Source organism: Bos mutus, chromosome 16 (genome assembly GCF_027580195.1).
Source record: "Bos mutus isolate GX-2022 chromosome 16, NWIPB_WYAK_1.1, whole genome shotgun sequence".
Lineage (NCBI taxonomy): Eukaryota > Metazoa > Chordata > Mammalia > Artiodactyla > Bovidae > Bos > Bos mutus.
The window spans coordinates 18,159,856-18,176,116 of record NC_091632.1 but is presented as its reverse complement, the minus strand read 5'-3'; the positions used below and the strand labels follow the sequence as shown (position 1 = coordinate 18,176,116).

The 16,261-nt window shown below is 39.0% G+C and overlaps 1 protein-coding gene across 1 annotated transcript in view; it reads left to right on the top strand.

The window, feature by feature from the left end:
* PLA2G4A (phospholipase A2 group IVA) overlaps window positions 1-16,261 on the top strand; it is a 179,920-nt gene that overhangs the window by 41,882 nt on the left and 121,777 nt on the right. The window contains exon 3 of the mRNA XM_005901275.2: window positions 5,427-5,508. Coding sequence (XP_005901337.1) covers window positions 5,427-5,508 — 82 coding nt within the window. The remainder of the gene's footprint in view (window positions 1-5,426; window positions 5,509-16,261) is intronic.

Below are 16,261 nucleotides of genomic sequence, written 5' to 3'. Positions count from 1 at the left end.
GAGCTCAAGCAGTGAGATAGGGGAAAAAAGGGCAAATTCTTCCTTTTATTCTTTTCAGGCCCTCAACGGATTGGATGATGCCAACCACAATGGAGATGGCAATTTCCTTTCCCAACTCCAGTGATTCAAGTACTCATCTTATCCGCAGACACCCTCATAGACACACACAGAAATGATGTTTAATCTGGGCACTTTGTGGCCAAGTTGACAAATGAAATTAAACATCATAGTCACTTTTAAGAAAATGCTTACTTACCCTGTAAAACCTCATTCCGTTTGTATTTATTTTCTGTGGGAAGTGGTAACTCAGATTATTTAGTCTGCCACCATCACAAGTGAAATTTAATGTCTTCCTTTTACTCTAAATCCATTGTGCCTCTGGATAATTCCAAGAAGATAATCACCTCATCTTAAAAGATTTCCACAGATGGTAAAACTATCCCCCAAACTTGACATTCAATATTGCCCCGTGTGAAATTCTAATGTTGGAATCTGTGTTTGTAACAGGGGACCCTTGAGAAACCCCATGTAGTTGGTAATATTATAGTTGCCATTTTACAGATGAGGAAACCGAGGCTACAAGGGGTTCCTGGACCTAGTTCCAACATGTGTGTGAAGGGTTCTCCACATCAACAAACAATTCTTGGATACTAGCAGAGTGACCAAGAATTCAACTCAATTCTATGATTATAAAATGCATAATTATATAATTATAAAATTGTTATGATGATATATGTATATTTGATTATCTGAATAACCAAATATATATATATTTCTTATAAATCATAGCACTGCAGGGGTAGAAAATGAAGATGGAAAGTGCAAAACACTATATTGTGAAAACCTTCTGACTTTTGCCTGTGTCTCTTAGATATTAATCACTTTACAATTAATGCTTGAGGGAAAGAAGTAAGACAAAGAGGTTTTTAACAAGTCCCTTAAAAAAGGGTATATTATCCAAAATAGTATCTGTAAATATATTCATATTTTCAAGTCTGTTGGGTCTACTAGACTTAAAGTTCACTTCTGAAAGTCATCAGTGCAAAGACATCTTAGATTTGAATGAATATGACATATCACCTAGGTCAGTAATTCTAAACCAAATAAGTATCTGACACCCAGAGGACTTTAAGGACTTACGGGGAGAACTTTTCAAGTGCACATGCTGCCTCTTGTGTTCTAGTGAGCCCCTCCAGTAGGGCAAAGGTGTATCTATACTTCACAGGCCTTACCTTAGCCATAATTACTCCTAGGAGAGTGTAGATTTTTTTCAGGATTATTGTTACCTGAAAACTGGGTGAATGTTCAACCAAAAGACACATCAAGCAAAAGATCAAGAGAAGGAAGGATTTACTATTTGCAGCAAGTAAGGAGAATGGCAGGCTTCTTTCCCAAAATAGTGTTTCCAAAACTGCAAAATTGGGGAAGTTTTAAACTAGGGTACATGCATCTTCACGAAGGGGCTTGAGCCTTTAGTCTGGCATAATTGCAGCAAAGATTGACAGAGTCCAGGCTTTTGTTGACTGAAGTCAAAGGCTAGAAAAGCTGCTGCTGCTGCAGCTGCTGCTAAGTCGCTTCAGTCATGTCCAACTCTGTGCACAAGTCATATTTCTGATTCTAATTTTTCTTAATGATGTCTGCTAAAGTTATATTTTGTTGCCAAATTTGGTGTTTTGGACATTAGGGTAATTTGTACATACAGCCAATCCATGACTAATAGTTCTTAAAGCAAGTTTAGATAGAACTGTTGATTTTAAATAAACTGATTGCTCTTTTCTTTAAAAAATGTGGAAGAATAGTTTACAAGGTCTGTGTCTCTTAAATGTATTAGAATGAAATCACACTAGAATGTGACATTTAAAATAAGTATTTTATCTAAACAAGTATCTTGACTCTTGGATGACATCAATGCAACGATTCTTCTCAAAATTGCTGAGATCTGTCTGAAGTTGCCTGTGGCTGATTATGGTGATCACAATCTCTGTGTTCAGTATTGAGATTCTGTAGTCCTTATCATCCTAACAGCCTTTAGTTTTAATATGAGTTAAAATTAGGCAATGGCAGTTGAACAGAAAAAAAAATGTGTGCAGAATCTACCTTTTCTTCCATCAGATTTGTTTCATGATTGTTCTTTGGTTCTTTGTAACAGTAGAACTTTCAACAGATTAGGATAATCATCAAATTGATTTTATATAAATTGATTAGTTCTTTTTCCCAATCATTTTAGTTACAGATGTCAGTATAATTCTCCAGAATGAATTTAATGCAGTAGTAGTTTTCATGATGACTTGGAAATTGTAGTTGTGGGGGAAAAAAAGAGCCGGGGAGGCGGGTCATGATTTTCAATATGAAAAAGATTTTGCATAAGGAAAGACACTCGGAGTAAGGTAATCCAAGACCTGAAGGCAAGGCTTAATCTTGGTGACTGAGTCAGGGCATTGAGCTTATATTTGACGTCTTACTTGAAATATGGCCTCTCTTTTGTCAACTACCAAGTAAGTACCGTGCTGAGTCATTAGGTTCCCACCGCACCACAGGGAACACTGGTTTTGTATTCAATAACATTATTTCCTCTGGCATCATTCCTGAGACGTAATCAAAAGTCTCTTATCCAAGTTAGAAGCTAGCCTAGTCCATACTAGTTTGAAATTGTATGTGATACTGGCCCCAGGAAACATGGCTCTTTACAGCACTTAAAAAGAGCATACTTTTGACACTCTTGTTTTGAAGGTGTGACCATTAATTTACTGGTCATCTGAAGATTTGTGATGCCTCCAAAATTAATGTAAAAACCAAGAAAGTGATTGCTCCTTATCTTCTGTGAGCAGTGTGCAAGTTTGTATATACAAGTTCTGATTGTAGTTAGTAAGATAGAATTGAGGCTAATGGAAATAAAAACAGATTAAAATGGAGAGTTGAATGATAGAGAAAATTACCCAATTACTAGAGAGACTTTAGATTAACTTCAGATATAATAGACTAGATTGTAACTATCTATAAAACTTTAATAAATGGAAGTAGCCCTTTTTTACTATCAGGAATCAGTGTTGGTATTATTATTCTCTATAAGTAAAGGAATATAGAAAGAATAAAGACACTGGGGACAGGAAGACTGGTTTCTAATTCAATTTTAGCTTTTATTGTCTGTGAGATACTGGGAATTACTTAATATCTCAGAATCTCACTTACTCATCTGTAAATATATATAGTAGCATCTATTTTGTAGGATTATTGGGAAACAGAATTTGCATCTATTAGAATATTTAACATATGGTTCATTCTCAATGAATCCTTATAATATCATCTCTTTGCACATGTTATTAATAAACATTTGACATGAGTACATTTGTAGCAATTTCAAAAATTGTGTTAAATAATAGATGAGTATTGATAATCATTTTTATCTTACAGGAAAGGTTTTAGACATTTGAAAAATCTTGTGGTATTAAAAGTTCTACGATATGCAGTCTAAGCACGAAGTCCTAACTCATGGACCACCAGGGAATTCCTTCGATTCTCTTTCTCTTTTTTTTTTTTTGTGGGAGGAGTGTGTGTGATTTTTGGTAGTAGTATAAGACAATATGCCTGTTTTTAGGGATTCATTTTTTTATGAGTGATAATTTCATTTATGTGGAATAACTTTGGCTCTTCAGAGCTCTTCTGAATATGGAAGGTATTTCTCTTTGACAATAATCTTGAATAAGAATTATCTTGAAAGATTTTATATGCTTCTGTCTTTTTAAACAAGATATGCTTATTCATGACTTCATCTCATCTTGATGCTGTTATAAATCTGAACATAAATTACTCTGTTGATAGAGTGATAACTTCAGAAATTGTTGAATATTTTGTAACATTTACTTCTATATTTCACTACTGCTGGTTCTTTTGAATTTATTCTTTAATTTTTTTTCTGCCTCCTTGCTTTAATTTTTTTTTAAATTTTACTTTATTTTTAAACTTTACATAATTGTATTAGTTTTGCCAAATATCAAAATGAATCCACCGCAGGTATACATGCGTTCCCACTTCTCAGTATTGTCAGTTTCTTAGCTTCTTTTAATTAGTTATGGACTTTTCAACCAGTTTAGCAAGTCTATTAAAATTATGAAAAGTAGGAGTAACTTGGGTTTCAAAGGTGGGTCAGTGGTAAAGAATCCGCCTGCCAACGCAGGAGACATGGGTTCGATCCCTGGGTCGGGAATGGCAACCCACTCCAGTATTCTTGTCTGGGAAATCCCATGGACAAAGAAGCCTGGTGAGCTACAGTCCATGGGGTCACAAAGAATTGGCTATGACTGAACACACGTGCACACACGCGCGCGCACACACACACACACAAACATACACAGTTGCTGCTGCTGCTGCTGCTAAGTCGCTTCAGTCGTGTCTGACTCTGTGCAACCCCATGGACTGCAGCCTACCAGGCTTCTCCGTCCATGGGATTCTCCAGGCAAGAACACTGGAGTGGGTTGCCATTTCCTTCTTAAGTGGAAAGTGAAAGTGAAGTCGCTCAGTCGTGTCTGACTCTTCTCGACCCCATGGACTGCAGCCTACCAGGCTCCTCCATCCATGGGATTTTCCAGGCAAGAGTACTGGAGTGGGGTGCCATTACCTTCTCCCAACATACACAGTAATAACTTATAAATGTGAGTCTCTCCTAAAACAAAAATTCTTGAACTTTAGATAAAGACTGTAATCTTTACAGTTGCTCAGAGAATTTTGTAAATTCCTGCTTTCCCATTCTGCTTTGGTGAGTAGAGTTATTTGAGAACTAATTTCTAGTTAGGTGTTTAATAAAGTGTTTAATGAAGTCTTCTACCTCTTAATATTTCCTATGTGCATACAAGCTATTAAGCTAATAGAAACTTTTGACATTGTCATGTATGGTTTTAACAGATATGTTAAAATTAAGTAGTCTGCTGGTTATTGTTTTAGATCCAAAGAATTTTGAAAACTGCTCTGGAAATGTTATACCAGAAAAAAGAGTTTTATTGAACAGTAACAATAAAAACAAGCAAATTTAGATAATGCAAACATCTTCCTCTGGACTTCACCTTTCTAAGGCAGGTCTTACTTATCACCCAGTACAAAGCCTGATTGTACACCCAGAAAGCCTGCAGTCCTTATTTACATTTTTCCTCAGGGCTTGATAAACCCTGTAAAGTAGGGACTGCAAAGCTGTTCTAGCAGTCAGGCCGTAGGGACGTTTTAAAGCATGATCTAAACATCTCAGTCGTCTGTGCTACAGAGAGGAGAGGATCAAAAAAGAAAGAACTTCAAGATCAAATAATGTTTCTGGTATGCATGTTACTTCCTTTCAACTGGAATATTTTCGATTTGTCTCAAGGAAGCAATGAGGACAATTTGCTTGAATCTTATATTTCAGGCTTGTTTTGAATTCATTATCGTTTATTTTCTTCCAGGTGGAGCACCATTATTCCCACAAGTTCACAGTAGTGGTGCTGCGTGCCACAAAAGTGACAAAGGGAACCTTTGGTGACATGCGTAAGTTCTCTTATTTGCTCTTCTGTTGAAAATACATAAATATGATTCACTCTTCAGTGGCTTGAGTTCCTTGACAAGCCAGGGGCTGTCCCTTCTTCAGATGTAATTATCTTTGTCTACAGCTTTGAATGATAACATTTCGAATGGTTCTATAATGCTCTTTTATCTGTTGGAATAGTGTTCTAAGTTGACTTTACATCAGTTGCGAGTTCAGTTCAGTCGCTCATTCGTGTCCGACTCTTTGCAACCCTGTGAACTGCATCACTAATTCCCTGCCCATCACCAACTCCTGGAGTCTACCCAAACCCATGTCCATTGAGTCGGTGATGCCATCCAACCATCTCATCCTCTGTCATCCCCTTCTCCTCCTGCCCTCAATCTTTCCCAGCATCAGGGTCTTTTCCATTGAGTCAGCTCTTCACGTCAGGTGGCCAAAGTTGTGAGTACTTGGAGTCAGATAAAATGACTGTCCTATGACATACAGAGTTTCGGATTTCAAAGACATTTGTATTCTCCTTTAGAAAGAGGACTGAGTCAAGAATTTAAATTACCTGCGTCTGTGAGATATTGTGCCTATGGGATTTTTTTTACAATGCAGTTTATCTAATTCTTACTCCTTTAAGTTGTGTTTTTTATGTGTGAAAATAGCTATAGAAACTGGTGTGGGACAGTTTGAAATGATGTGAACAAAAGCCTGAGGATAATTTTGAGTTAACTTGTTGGCAGTATCCTTCTCTATGTTTTAAAATGCAGTTTTCCTGGTTAATCTTACCGTTCAAATGACTGGGAGTCATGGATGTGGGAATACAAAGAAAAATGAATAAGTACTGTGATGCTGAAATGGGTAAAGTTAGTTGTAGATTATTGCTAAAATATGGAAATGGCAATCTACCTCTCAGAACGGGTTCTGAGGAAAGAATGGAGATTGCCATTAATCAGTCTGGGAAACAGGGAAGTCTTTCCTGCTGAAATGGCATTTAAACTGGTACTTGAAGGAGAAGCATCTAGTGCTGAGAGCACGGAGAGTCTCAGGCAGAGAAAATAGCATATTCAAGGGTGAGAGAAGGGCAGAGTACTTGTGAGGTCGTGAGCTGTTGGACACACAGCAAAGGTGAAGGAGAATGAGACTAATTCAACAAGCCTGCAATTTTATCAGAAATGCAGCAGGAAGAACTTGATGGCATTTGAGTCACAAGTCACGTGATTCGCCCTTTATTTTAAAACATATTTGTTCTGCTTATGGTTGCTGGGGGAGGGGGGAAGGATGGCGGGAAAAGATAGTTAAGGAATTTGGGAGGGACATGGGCACACTGCTATATTTAAGATGGATACAAACAAGGTCCTACTGCATAACACAGGGAACTCTGCTGGAGGTTATGTGGCAGCCAGGATGGGAGGGGGTTTGGGGGAGAATCGATACATGTATAAGTGTGGCTGAGTCCTTTCGCTGCCCACCTGAAACTATCACAACACTGTTGGTTGGCTATACTCCAACGTGAACTAAAAAGTTAAGAAAAATGATCTTGCCGGAGTATGTTAAATATATTTGAGGTGACTGTAGAACATGCTTTTTATATTTAAAAATAGGAGTGACTTGAGCTTGTTGAAATCACAATGAAAATGGGCCATGAGAGAGAGAGAGAGGTTAAATAACTAAGGAATGGAGAATTTGAGCTCAAGCCTTCAGTGATTGGAGAAGAGTGTCCAGGAAGTTAGTAAAAGTTGGAAATCAGGGGGTGACCAGGAGGTGGGATCTGATGAGCAATGCTTCTCAGGAGACATGATGGAACAAGGACAATTTCTTTACATCTAATCTGATCAGGGATTTATTTTCTAAATTTTATCTCATACAGTGATACACTTCAATTAATCATGCCTCTGCCAATGTTTTTATTGTTATTCTTCTTTTGCTTTTTATACTACTTTGAATTCTCATCAATTCAATGAGAGTTCACAAGAAGAAAGGTATTTGTGAAAAAGAAGCCAAATCAGATGCCATATTTAAAATCTGGTAACCCTGTGACCTTGAGAAAAGCACATGCCTTACAACTCTAGATGTACTATTAGTTAGAAAAGCCATTTATAATTCGACTAAAGGCTATGTCAGTGACTCATCAGCCATGCAAGTTACTGACCTAATTTGACTTTAAAAATTTTAGTTATCTCTTATTCAAAGTAGTATGGGCTTCCCGGGTGGCTCAGTGGTAAAAAATTCACCTGCCAAAGAAGGAGACACAAGAGACGTGGGTTCAATCCCTGGGTCGGGAAGTAGGAACTACTTACCATGGAGTAGGAACTGGCAACCCACTCCCATATTCTTGCCTGGAAAATGCCATGGACAGAGGATCCTGGAGGGCTACAGTCCTTGGGTTTGCAAAGAGTCAGACACGACTGAGCACATACATATAAAGTAGCAGCATCCTTTTCTGTTATATCGGTGCAGAACTCTGTCCTAGAGAGACAAGGATCTTTATTATGCTTGAGGTGAGGTCACCAGCAGTTTAAATTCTACTCTGAATCTCTTCAACTAGTATGGATCTGATTTCTTAGCCGTCAGTACTTTCTCCATAATCCTCAGGAACTTTGGCAGTGCTGATTTATTGTAGTTCTGGAGAAGGAAATGGCAACCCACTCCAGTATTCTTGCCTGGAGAATCCCCTTGACAGAGGAGCCTGGCAGGCTATGGCCTGTGGGGTTGCAAGAGTTGGACACGACTGAGCGACTAAGCACACACACACACACATTTATTGTAGTCAGGACTGGAAAGAGAGTAATGTCACAAATGTCGTTTTAAACCTACTTGAGTTGATATTGCTAACATTATTCAAAAATAAACATTGGACATTAATTCATCTCGCAAAATAGCCAACAGGTATGTTTTAGATCCCCATAGTGTGTACAGCACAGGTTGCACTCCTGAATTCCAGAAAGCTTGTTATTTATTTATTTACGTATTTATTTACTGGCCATGCCAGGTGCCTTGTGGGATCTTAGTTCCCTGACCAGTGGTTGAACCCAGGCCCACAGCAGTGAAAGCATCGAGTCCTAACCGCTGGACCACCAGGGAATTCCCCAAAGCTTCTTTTTTAAAGTGAAGCATCCATGAAAAGAATAGTCACCTGACATTAATCACTACTGGAGAAAGGATTGTGTTGTGAGAGTCTCTTAACATTTTTAAACAGCATTTGTCATTTGACTTTATCTTGCTTGAGTTATAATCTTTATTTGAGGGGGAGGAATTGTTGCCACCCCATTATGTCACTTTGATGAGCTTACAGAAAGAGAGTCTTAGAGAAATAAATTCAATAATAAGATTGGTAAGAAAAAGTAGAGGGACAATACATCGTGCCAAACTATTTTTGAGAAGTTGTAGGTGATTATTGTGAGAAAAGGCATGGGCCGGCCTGAGCTGTCACTTAAGAGTCTTGATGGCGTTGCTTGGTGAGCTTGATCCATACAAATGACCTAGTAAACAGAGTTTGGCGTGTTTGTGCATAGAAGTTCTTTAAAGGTAGCCAAGGATAGAACCATAAAAAATGTCCTAAGATCTGCAAAGGATGACAGAAACTAGGCCCACCTCTGCTGTTGATAGTATCTACATTTATTTAAAAAGGCAAATTTCCATATAGGTTTGCATGTTGGTAGAGAAGCATGACCGATTGCTGTTGGGTTTTTCAGGTTTTCCTGTGCGTGTGGCAGCTGAATCAAGGATGCCACTTGAATCAAATAGCTGACACCTAACAAAATACCTATGTCTGATTTTTTAAAAAAATCTAATACTAAGATTGTATCTATTTTTTATTTTGTCCTTTGTAAAGCCCTCCTATTCTAACTAGCTTCTTTTTGGAATACCATCCCATGTTGCTAAAACATCATCACAGCATCAGGAGCACCCCACAATCTCTCTTGAGAGGAGTAAGAACTGACATCTGAATCATAACATCTCACTCTTCCTTTAAAAAATTTTTTTTCAACCTCAGAGCACTGGGCCAGCCAAGGACAAGACAGCCCCTTCCCAGACATGGCTGTTAATCTCGGTTTGTTCAAATGTATCATTAGTACCCAGGGCTTCAGGGCCAGCCTTTCCCTGCCTTCTTATGCTCACGCCATATGAAGAGGTGGTTTGAAGTTCAGATACGCACCCGACTCACCATGTGTTGCTCAGTTGCTAAGTCATGTCCGACTCTTTGTGACCATATGGGCTGCAGCATGCCAGCCTCCTCTGTGCTCCACTGTCTCCTGGAATTTGCTCAAATTCATGTCCATTGAGTTGGTGACTCACCATAGACTTATTTTTAAAAAGGTAGTTTGCATTAATTTGACCTGACCAGGAGCCAGTCGGTTGTGCCAGTGCCAAACGTTGGTTGGATTAGTTAACATTATATTAAATACTATATTAAAGTCTGCATTTTGCATTGCTCTTTCCTCTTCTAACAGAAGATATATATCTGTAGAATGAGCGCGGCAACGGTACAATTTCAGCTGGTTATTTAGTTTCCTTCGTGCATACATGAAACAAAGCACACAGCCCTGGCCACAAATCTCATTTTATAACCAAATAAGATCGCTGGCACAAATGCCGTAGCTCCTGCATTGAATTTCTGTTCCTTTAAAGAAGTTGGGGAAAACAGATCATGGATGATAACAGGTGATAATGGAGGCTTGAATTCAGAACTAGGTCGATGAAATCACTGACTAAGATGAAATCCCTAAGGGTGATATCAGATAATAAATATCATAGTGTTCTTGAAACAATAAAATACCTTATCAGTGCTCAACATTTTTAATATCCTAATTATGCACATGTACTGAGAATTCTTGTCTCCTTGGATGCTGAACTCTTTACAAAATTAGCATCATAAACATTAGGGCTTCTTAGGACAGCTATAGAAATGCAGATAGATCTTCTTTCAGCATTCGGGAGACAACAAAGCTTAATGCCAACATTTAAACTCTATGAAGAAAATAAAAATACTTGGGTGAATTGTGAACTCATTGTATTTAAACCAATTTTTACAAATTCTTCCTGCTTAATATTTTAAGGAAACTTTTCAAGGTTCTTTTTTTTTTTTTTTTAAGGATCCCACACCTGAATTTTTCATAGTGTCTTTGTCTATGGGTAAAGTGTATTTATTTCAGATAAATAAATAAACTCAACAAGATCTGCATCAAATTCTTCATTTTTAAATAGCAGATCTGAGGCTAACCTAATCTCTCCAGATAGTGCTTCTCAAACTTTAATGTGGCTATGAATGTGGGATAAAGTTTGCTTCTCAAACTTTAATGTGGCTATATCAGGGGATATCGTCCAAAATGCAGATTCTGATTCAGAAGATCTGGGGAGTAGATTCTAACACACAAATGACGCAGACATTGCCCATCTATAGACTGCATTTGGGGAGGCAAAGTGAAGTCGCTCAGTCGTGTCCAACTCTTTTCGACCCGTGGACTGTAGCCCACCAAGCTCCTCCGTCCAGGGGATTCTCCAGGTGAGAAAACTGGAGTGGGTTGCCATTTCCTTCTTCAGGGGATCTTCCTGACCCAGGGATCGAACCTAAGTCTCCCACATTGCAGGCAGACACTTTAACCTTGCACCACCTTGGGGAGGCAAGGTCTAGGCAATTTCTTTTATATTTGCTTAGTCTGAGTCTGGGGTTTCTCAGGTGGTTCAGTGGGTAAAGAATACACTTGCAGTGCAGGAAATGTAGGAGACGGGGGTTTGATCCCTGGATCAGGAAGACCCCCTGAAGGAGGGCATGGCAACCCATTCCAGTATTCCTGCCTGGAAAGTCCCCATGGACAGAGGAGCCTGGTGGGCTACAGTCCATGGGGTCGCAAAGAATCAAACAAAACTGAGTGACTAACACACATACATCCCGAGTCCACAGTGCTTAAAAGCTCAGAGAAAAGAAACAACATTGAAACTTTAAGTATTCCAAAATGGACAAAGATTCTAATGTTTTGGGGTGTCTGCTGATTTGCCTTTTCTTAAACAAAATAACCATGAACACTTTAGTACATTTTATTTTTTAAACTTCTATAAAGGATTAATTACATGCCTCAATATATTCCTTGAGAAAAGTGATAGAAATAAACACAAAGATCTTAAACGTCCACCACAATTATATTATGAAATTCTGAAATTTATAATATAATTGCATGATCATTCTAGATGAAAACAATGAAGAGAGTAAGGCATCTATTTTTACCATTTCAAAGGTCAGTTCAGTTCAGTTCAGTTGCTCAGTCGTGTCCGACTCTTTGTGACCCCATGAACTGCAGTACGCCAGGCCTCACCAACTCCCGGAGTCCACCCAAACCCATGTCCATTGTGTCGGTGATGCCATCCAACCATCTCATCCTCTGTTGTCCCCTTCTCCTCCTGCCTTCAATCTTTACCAGGATCAGGGTCTTTTCAAATGAGTCAGCTCTCTGCATCAGGTGGCCAAAGTATTGGAGTTTGAGCTTCAACATCAGTCCTTCCTGTGAACACCCAGGACTGATCTCCTTTAGGATGGACTGGTTGGATCTCCTTGCAGTCTAAGGGACTCTCAAGAGTCCCACCACAGTTCAAAAGCATCAATTCTTTGGCACTCAGCTTTCTTCACAGTCCAACTCTCACATCCATACATGACTACTGGAAAAACCATAGCCTTGACTAGATGGACTTTTGTTGGCAAAGTAATGTCTCTGCTTTTTAATATGTCTCTAACTTTCCTTCCAAGGAGCAAGCGTCTTTTAATTTCATGGCTGCAATCACCATCTGCAGTGATTTTGGAGCCCAGAAAAATAAAGTCAGTCACTGTTTCCACTGTTTCCCCATCTGTTTGCCATGAAGTGATGGGACCAGATGCTGTGATCTTAGTTTTCTGAATGTTGAGCTTTAAGCCAACTTTTTCACTGTCCTCCTTCACTTTCATCAAGAGGCTCTTTAGTTCTTCTTCACTTTCTTATATAATGGTGGTGTCATCTGCATATCTGATATTATTGATATTTCTCCCGGAAATCTTGATTCCAGCTTGTGCTTCCTCCAACCCAGCATTTCTCATGATGTACTCTGCATAAGTTATAATAAGCAGGGTGACAATATACAGCCTTGATGTACTCCTTTTCCTATTTGGAACCAGTCTGCTGTTCCATGTCCAGTTCTAACTGTTGCTTCGTGACCTGTATACAGGTTTCTCAAGAAGCAGGTCAGGTGGTCTGGTATTCCTATCTCTTTCAGAATTTTCCACAGTTGATTGTGATCCACACAGTCAAAGGCCTTGGCATAGTCAATAAAGCAGAAATGAAGATCAGAGTATACACTTAAAGTGAAATGACCGAACGTATGGAAGGTACTGTATACCTGTACAAATATAGTGCACTCTTTCTCTCATGTACATAAATATACTCTCCCTGTCATATACACAAATATACTTTTCCTCTCATATACACAAATATATTCTCTATAAATACTTTAATATGGTTTAATGCTCCCTCCACTTAGTAATCTGTGATTTTATTTAGGACATTTCTAAGAACACAGTCAGGGTAAATTTAGGTACTCTGCTTCGCATTGCTGTAACATTGTGAAATACTATTTCTCTCTCTGCAAAGAGCTTTGACTGAGATGTGTACTCGAAGTGTGTTGACTGCAAGAAGTTTGGATAAAAGCTTATCATTACTGAAAACTTGGCTGTTCTTCACAAAAGAAGTTGCAATTGTCATCTTTCACTTATTGTCAAAGAATGTATAAAAACATGGTGATTCAAAGGGAATGGAAGACTTTTAAAATATTCTGGACCACCTGACTTCTTGTGGGGATTCAGGAAGAATGTTGGGTTTGTACCCCTTGGGCGTCTTGCGGAGAGAGGAAACACACACACTTGTGGCTTTACTCCTACTTTCTGGGGTGGCGTGGAGTTGAGGACCAATCAACAACGGTACTGATGCAGGGCTTGTGAACTGGGGCAATCAAGTGGAGCGGCTTTAAGATGGTTTGAACCAAACGCAGAAGTTTGTGTACACCTATTCATATGTAAAATAGGCATCAGGTGCTAATCGTTTGCAAGCGCTCAATTCCTTTTGAATCATTCTGTGCTGCTTTTTATGGTTTTCAGTCCCATGGAGTAATTACTCTGAGAGTTCACACATCTCTGTGTAGCCAAACAACTATTCTCCACGCTAATCAAGTCCATAAAATTTCATCTCTTGTGATTTTTCTAAATCACATTAACTTTGGCTCTGAGCCCCTGGCTCACAGATTAGGTAGGGGATTAAGGGTGATCTCCCCCTCCTCAGGGTCCTTCAGGTGTTTTAGTCACTTAGTGCTTAGTTTCTCCATTGTGTTCGACTCTTTGCGACCCCATGGACTGTAGCTCACCAGGTTCCTCTACTCGTGGGATTCTCCAGGCAAGAATACTGGAGTGGGTAGTCATGCCCTTCTCCAGAGGATCTTCTTGACTCAGAGTTCAAATCCAGGTCTCTTGCATTGCAGGTGGATTCTTTACCCCCTGAGTCACCAGAGAAGCCCTCAGGCACTTCGAGTTGCCTTTAAATTAGGAGTGGGGCCTGCCATAAGCCTTGGTGGCTGCCGTCATTGGTATCAAACCTTCAGCTAAATGTTGTTTGCATGGATCCGGGCTTTCCACTTGGACAGGCACTAGGATATGTCTCAGAGTAGTCTTCCTGGTGATCACAAGCCACACCAGAGAGAGATTCTACTCCTGTGCTCAGGGTTACAGTACTTACAGACCAGGCTCCGTGACCATCCCATAGTCATCACGCTGTGCACAGAACAGCAGAAGCATGACTTTTCAACTCTTGTAGAAACTGCAGAAAATTGAAACTCATTTGAACTTTAGGACAGGTAGCCCTCTTAACTCCAGTCTTGTCTCTCCAGAGCAGCAGTCTGAATCCCGTCACCTCTAGACTATCCAGAGGATTAAACTTCTTCAAAGGATGTGACTCCCAACACAAAGTGTTAATAATTCCCTGGGAAAGGCAGTCAGAACTCATCCTTCCTATTTGTGAATGTTGGGCTGAGAGGCGTGGTGTTGGGTCTGTATGTAGAGAAACATCACCTATTCAATCTTTTGAGAATCTTCATTAGAAGCAAGGGAAATGTAGAAATTACTATGAAAATACATTATCCTCTCCTGTAGCCATTAAAAAAAAATATTTTTGGCCACACCTTAGGGGATCTTAGTTCATGACTATAAGGGATCTTGGTTCCCAAACCAGGGCTTGACCTCAGACCTCCGATAGTGGAAGCATGGATTCTTAACCACTGGACCACCAGCAAAGTCCCTTCCTCTAGCTGTCCTTGAGTTCCACAGTGATCAGAATCTCCAGGGAGGAGGCAGAATGTATTTATGAAAGAACGTGGTCTTCGGGGCAAAATGCTACTCATTAGTCTTGTGTCTTCAGGCAAGTTTCCTCTTTTTTTTCTCGTCTTAGAGATGTTGATACATGTGATGCATTTACATGCCTCATGCATAGTAATTACTCAATGAACATTATATATTATTGTTAAAATGATTTTGGATATGCATGTAAGAAGACATTAATTTCTTATATATAATCTTTATATGAATCAAAGAATTTTCTATTAGGTAGATTGTGCACTTGACATAATTTTCAGTTTTTCATCTTGGAAACAGGAAATTTCCATTCTGAATTTCTGTGTTGAGCAGATGATTGGATCCTTGCCACCTGCCACTCCACCTCCCCACCCCCCGCCAACACTCTGGTCTTTTTTTTTTTTTTTTGATTGAAGGATAATTGCTTTACAGAATTTTTCTGCTTTTTTTTTTTTTTCCTTTTTCAGCTCAAGAGAAATGGTGGAATGTGCTTTCACTGTCTTGTTGATAATCTTGGGCACAATTCACTCCTTTGCTGCCTCGACAGCTGTCCAGGCCTCTGTTTAACACTTACCACATGCAGAAATTCCCTGGTGGTCCAGTGGTTAGGACTCTGTGCTTCCACTGCCGGGGACCAGGCTTCAATCCCTGGCCTGGGAACTAAGATTCTACAAGCCACATGGCATGGCCCCCCAGTGAAACAAAAACAACCCCTTCCCACAAAATACTTGTCACATGTACTTGTAAGGCAGGGGCCTATTTCTTACTTTTTAGAAAATAAGTGATTGAGTCTGGAAGATCTCAGAGGATTTTGGATGAATGAATAAAATGCATAAATATGTATAACTATACCTTTCTTCTTTGATATTGCTTCCTTTTTTGCCTCACTAGAGAGAGAATTAAAAAAACAATTTCACACTGCATTTTTGCAGATTATAAATACTTCTGATATTTTTATCCATAGCTATCCAAAATTCTCATAGGTTTCAAACGTGTAACACCTTGGACTGATTTATAACATAATTAACCTTTTCTTGGATTAATTATGGAATTGCAAATACTTCTTTTTATAAATGGCACTGCTGTTGTCGTCTCTTCTGAATCAAACTTTTCCCTAAAATCAGTTGTGATTGAACATGAATTTTGGTTTACTAAATATTTTTGTAATATTTCTGAGTATCCACCCATGACTCTAAAAATTCTGAAATATTTCCCAGTGGGCTTTTTATGCAAAATAATTCCAAGATAAGCAAAGTATTCTGGAATACACACATCTGTCTCTTATCTCTTATCTAGTATTTTCTATGTGGTAGGAAAATAGAAATATATTAGAAAGGCCTTGCTGTTTAGAACTTAATTAGAATGTCATGCAATTTATTAAGTTGTCAAATGGTTTTGTGAGTATGGTT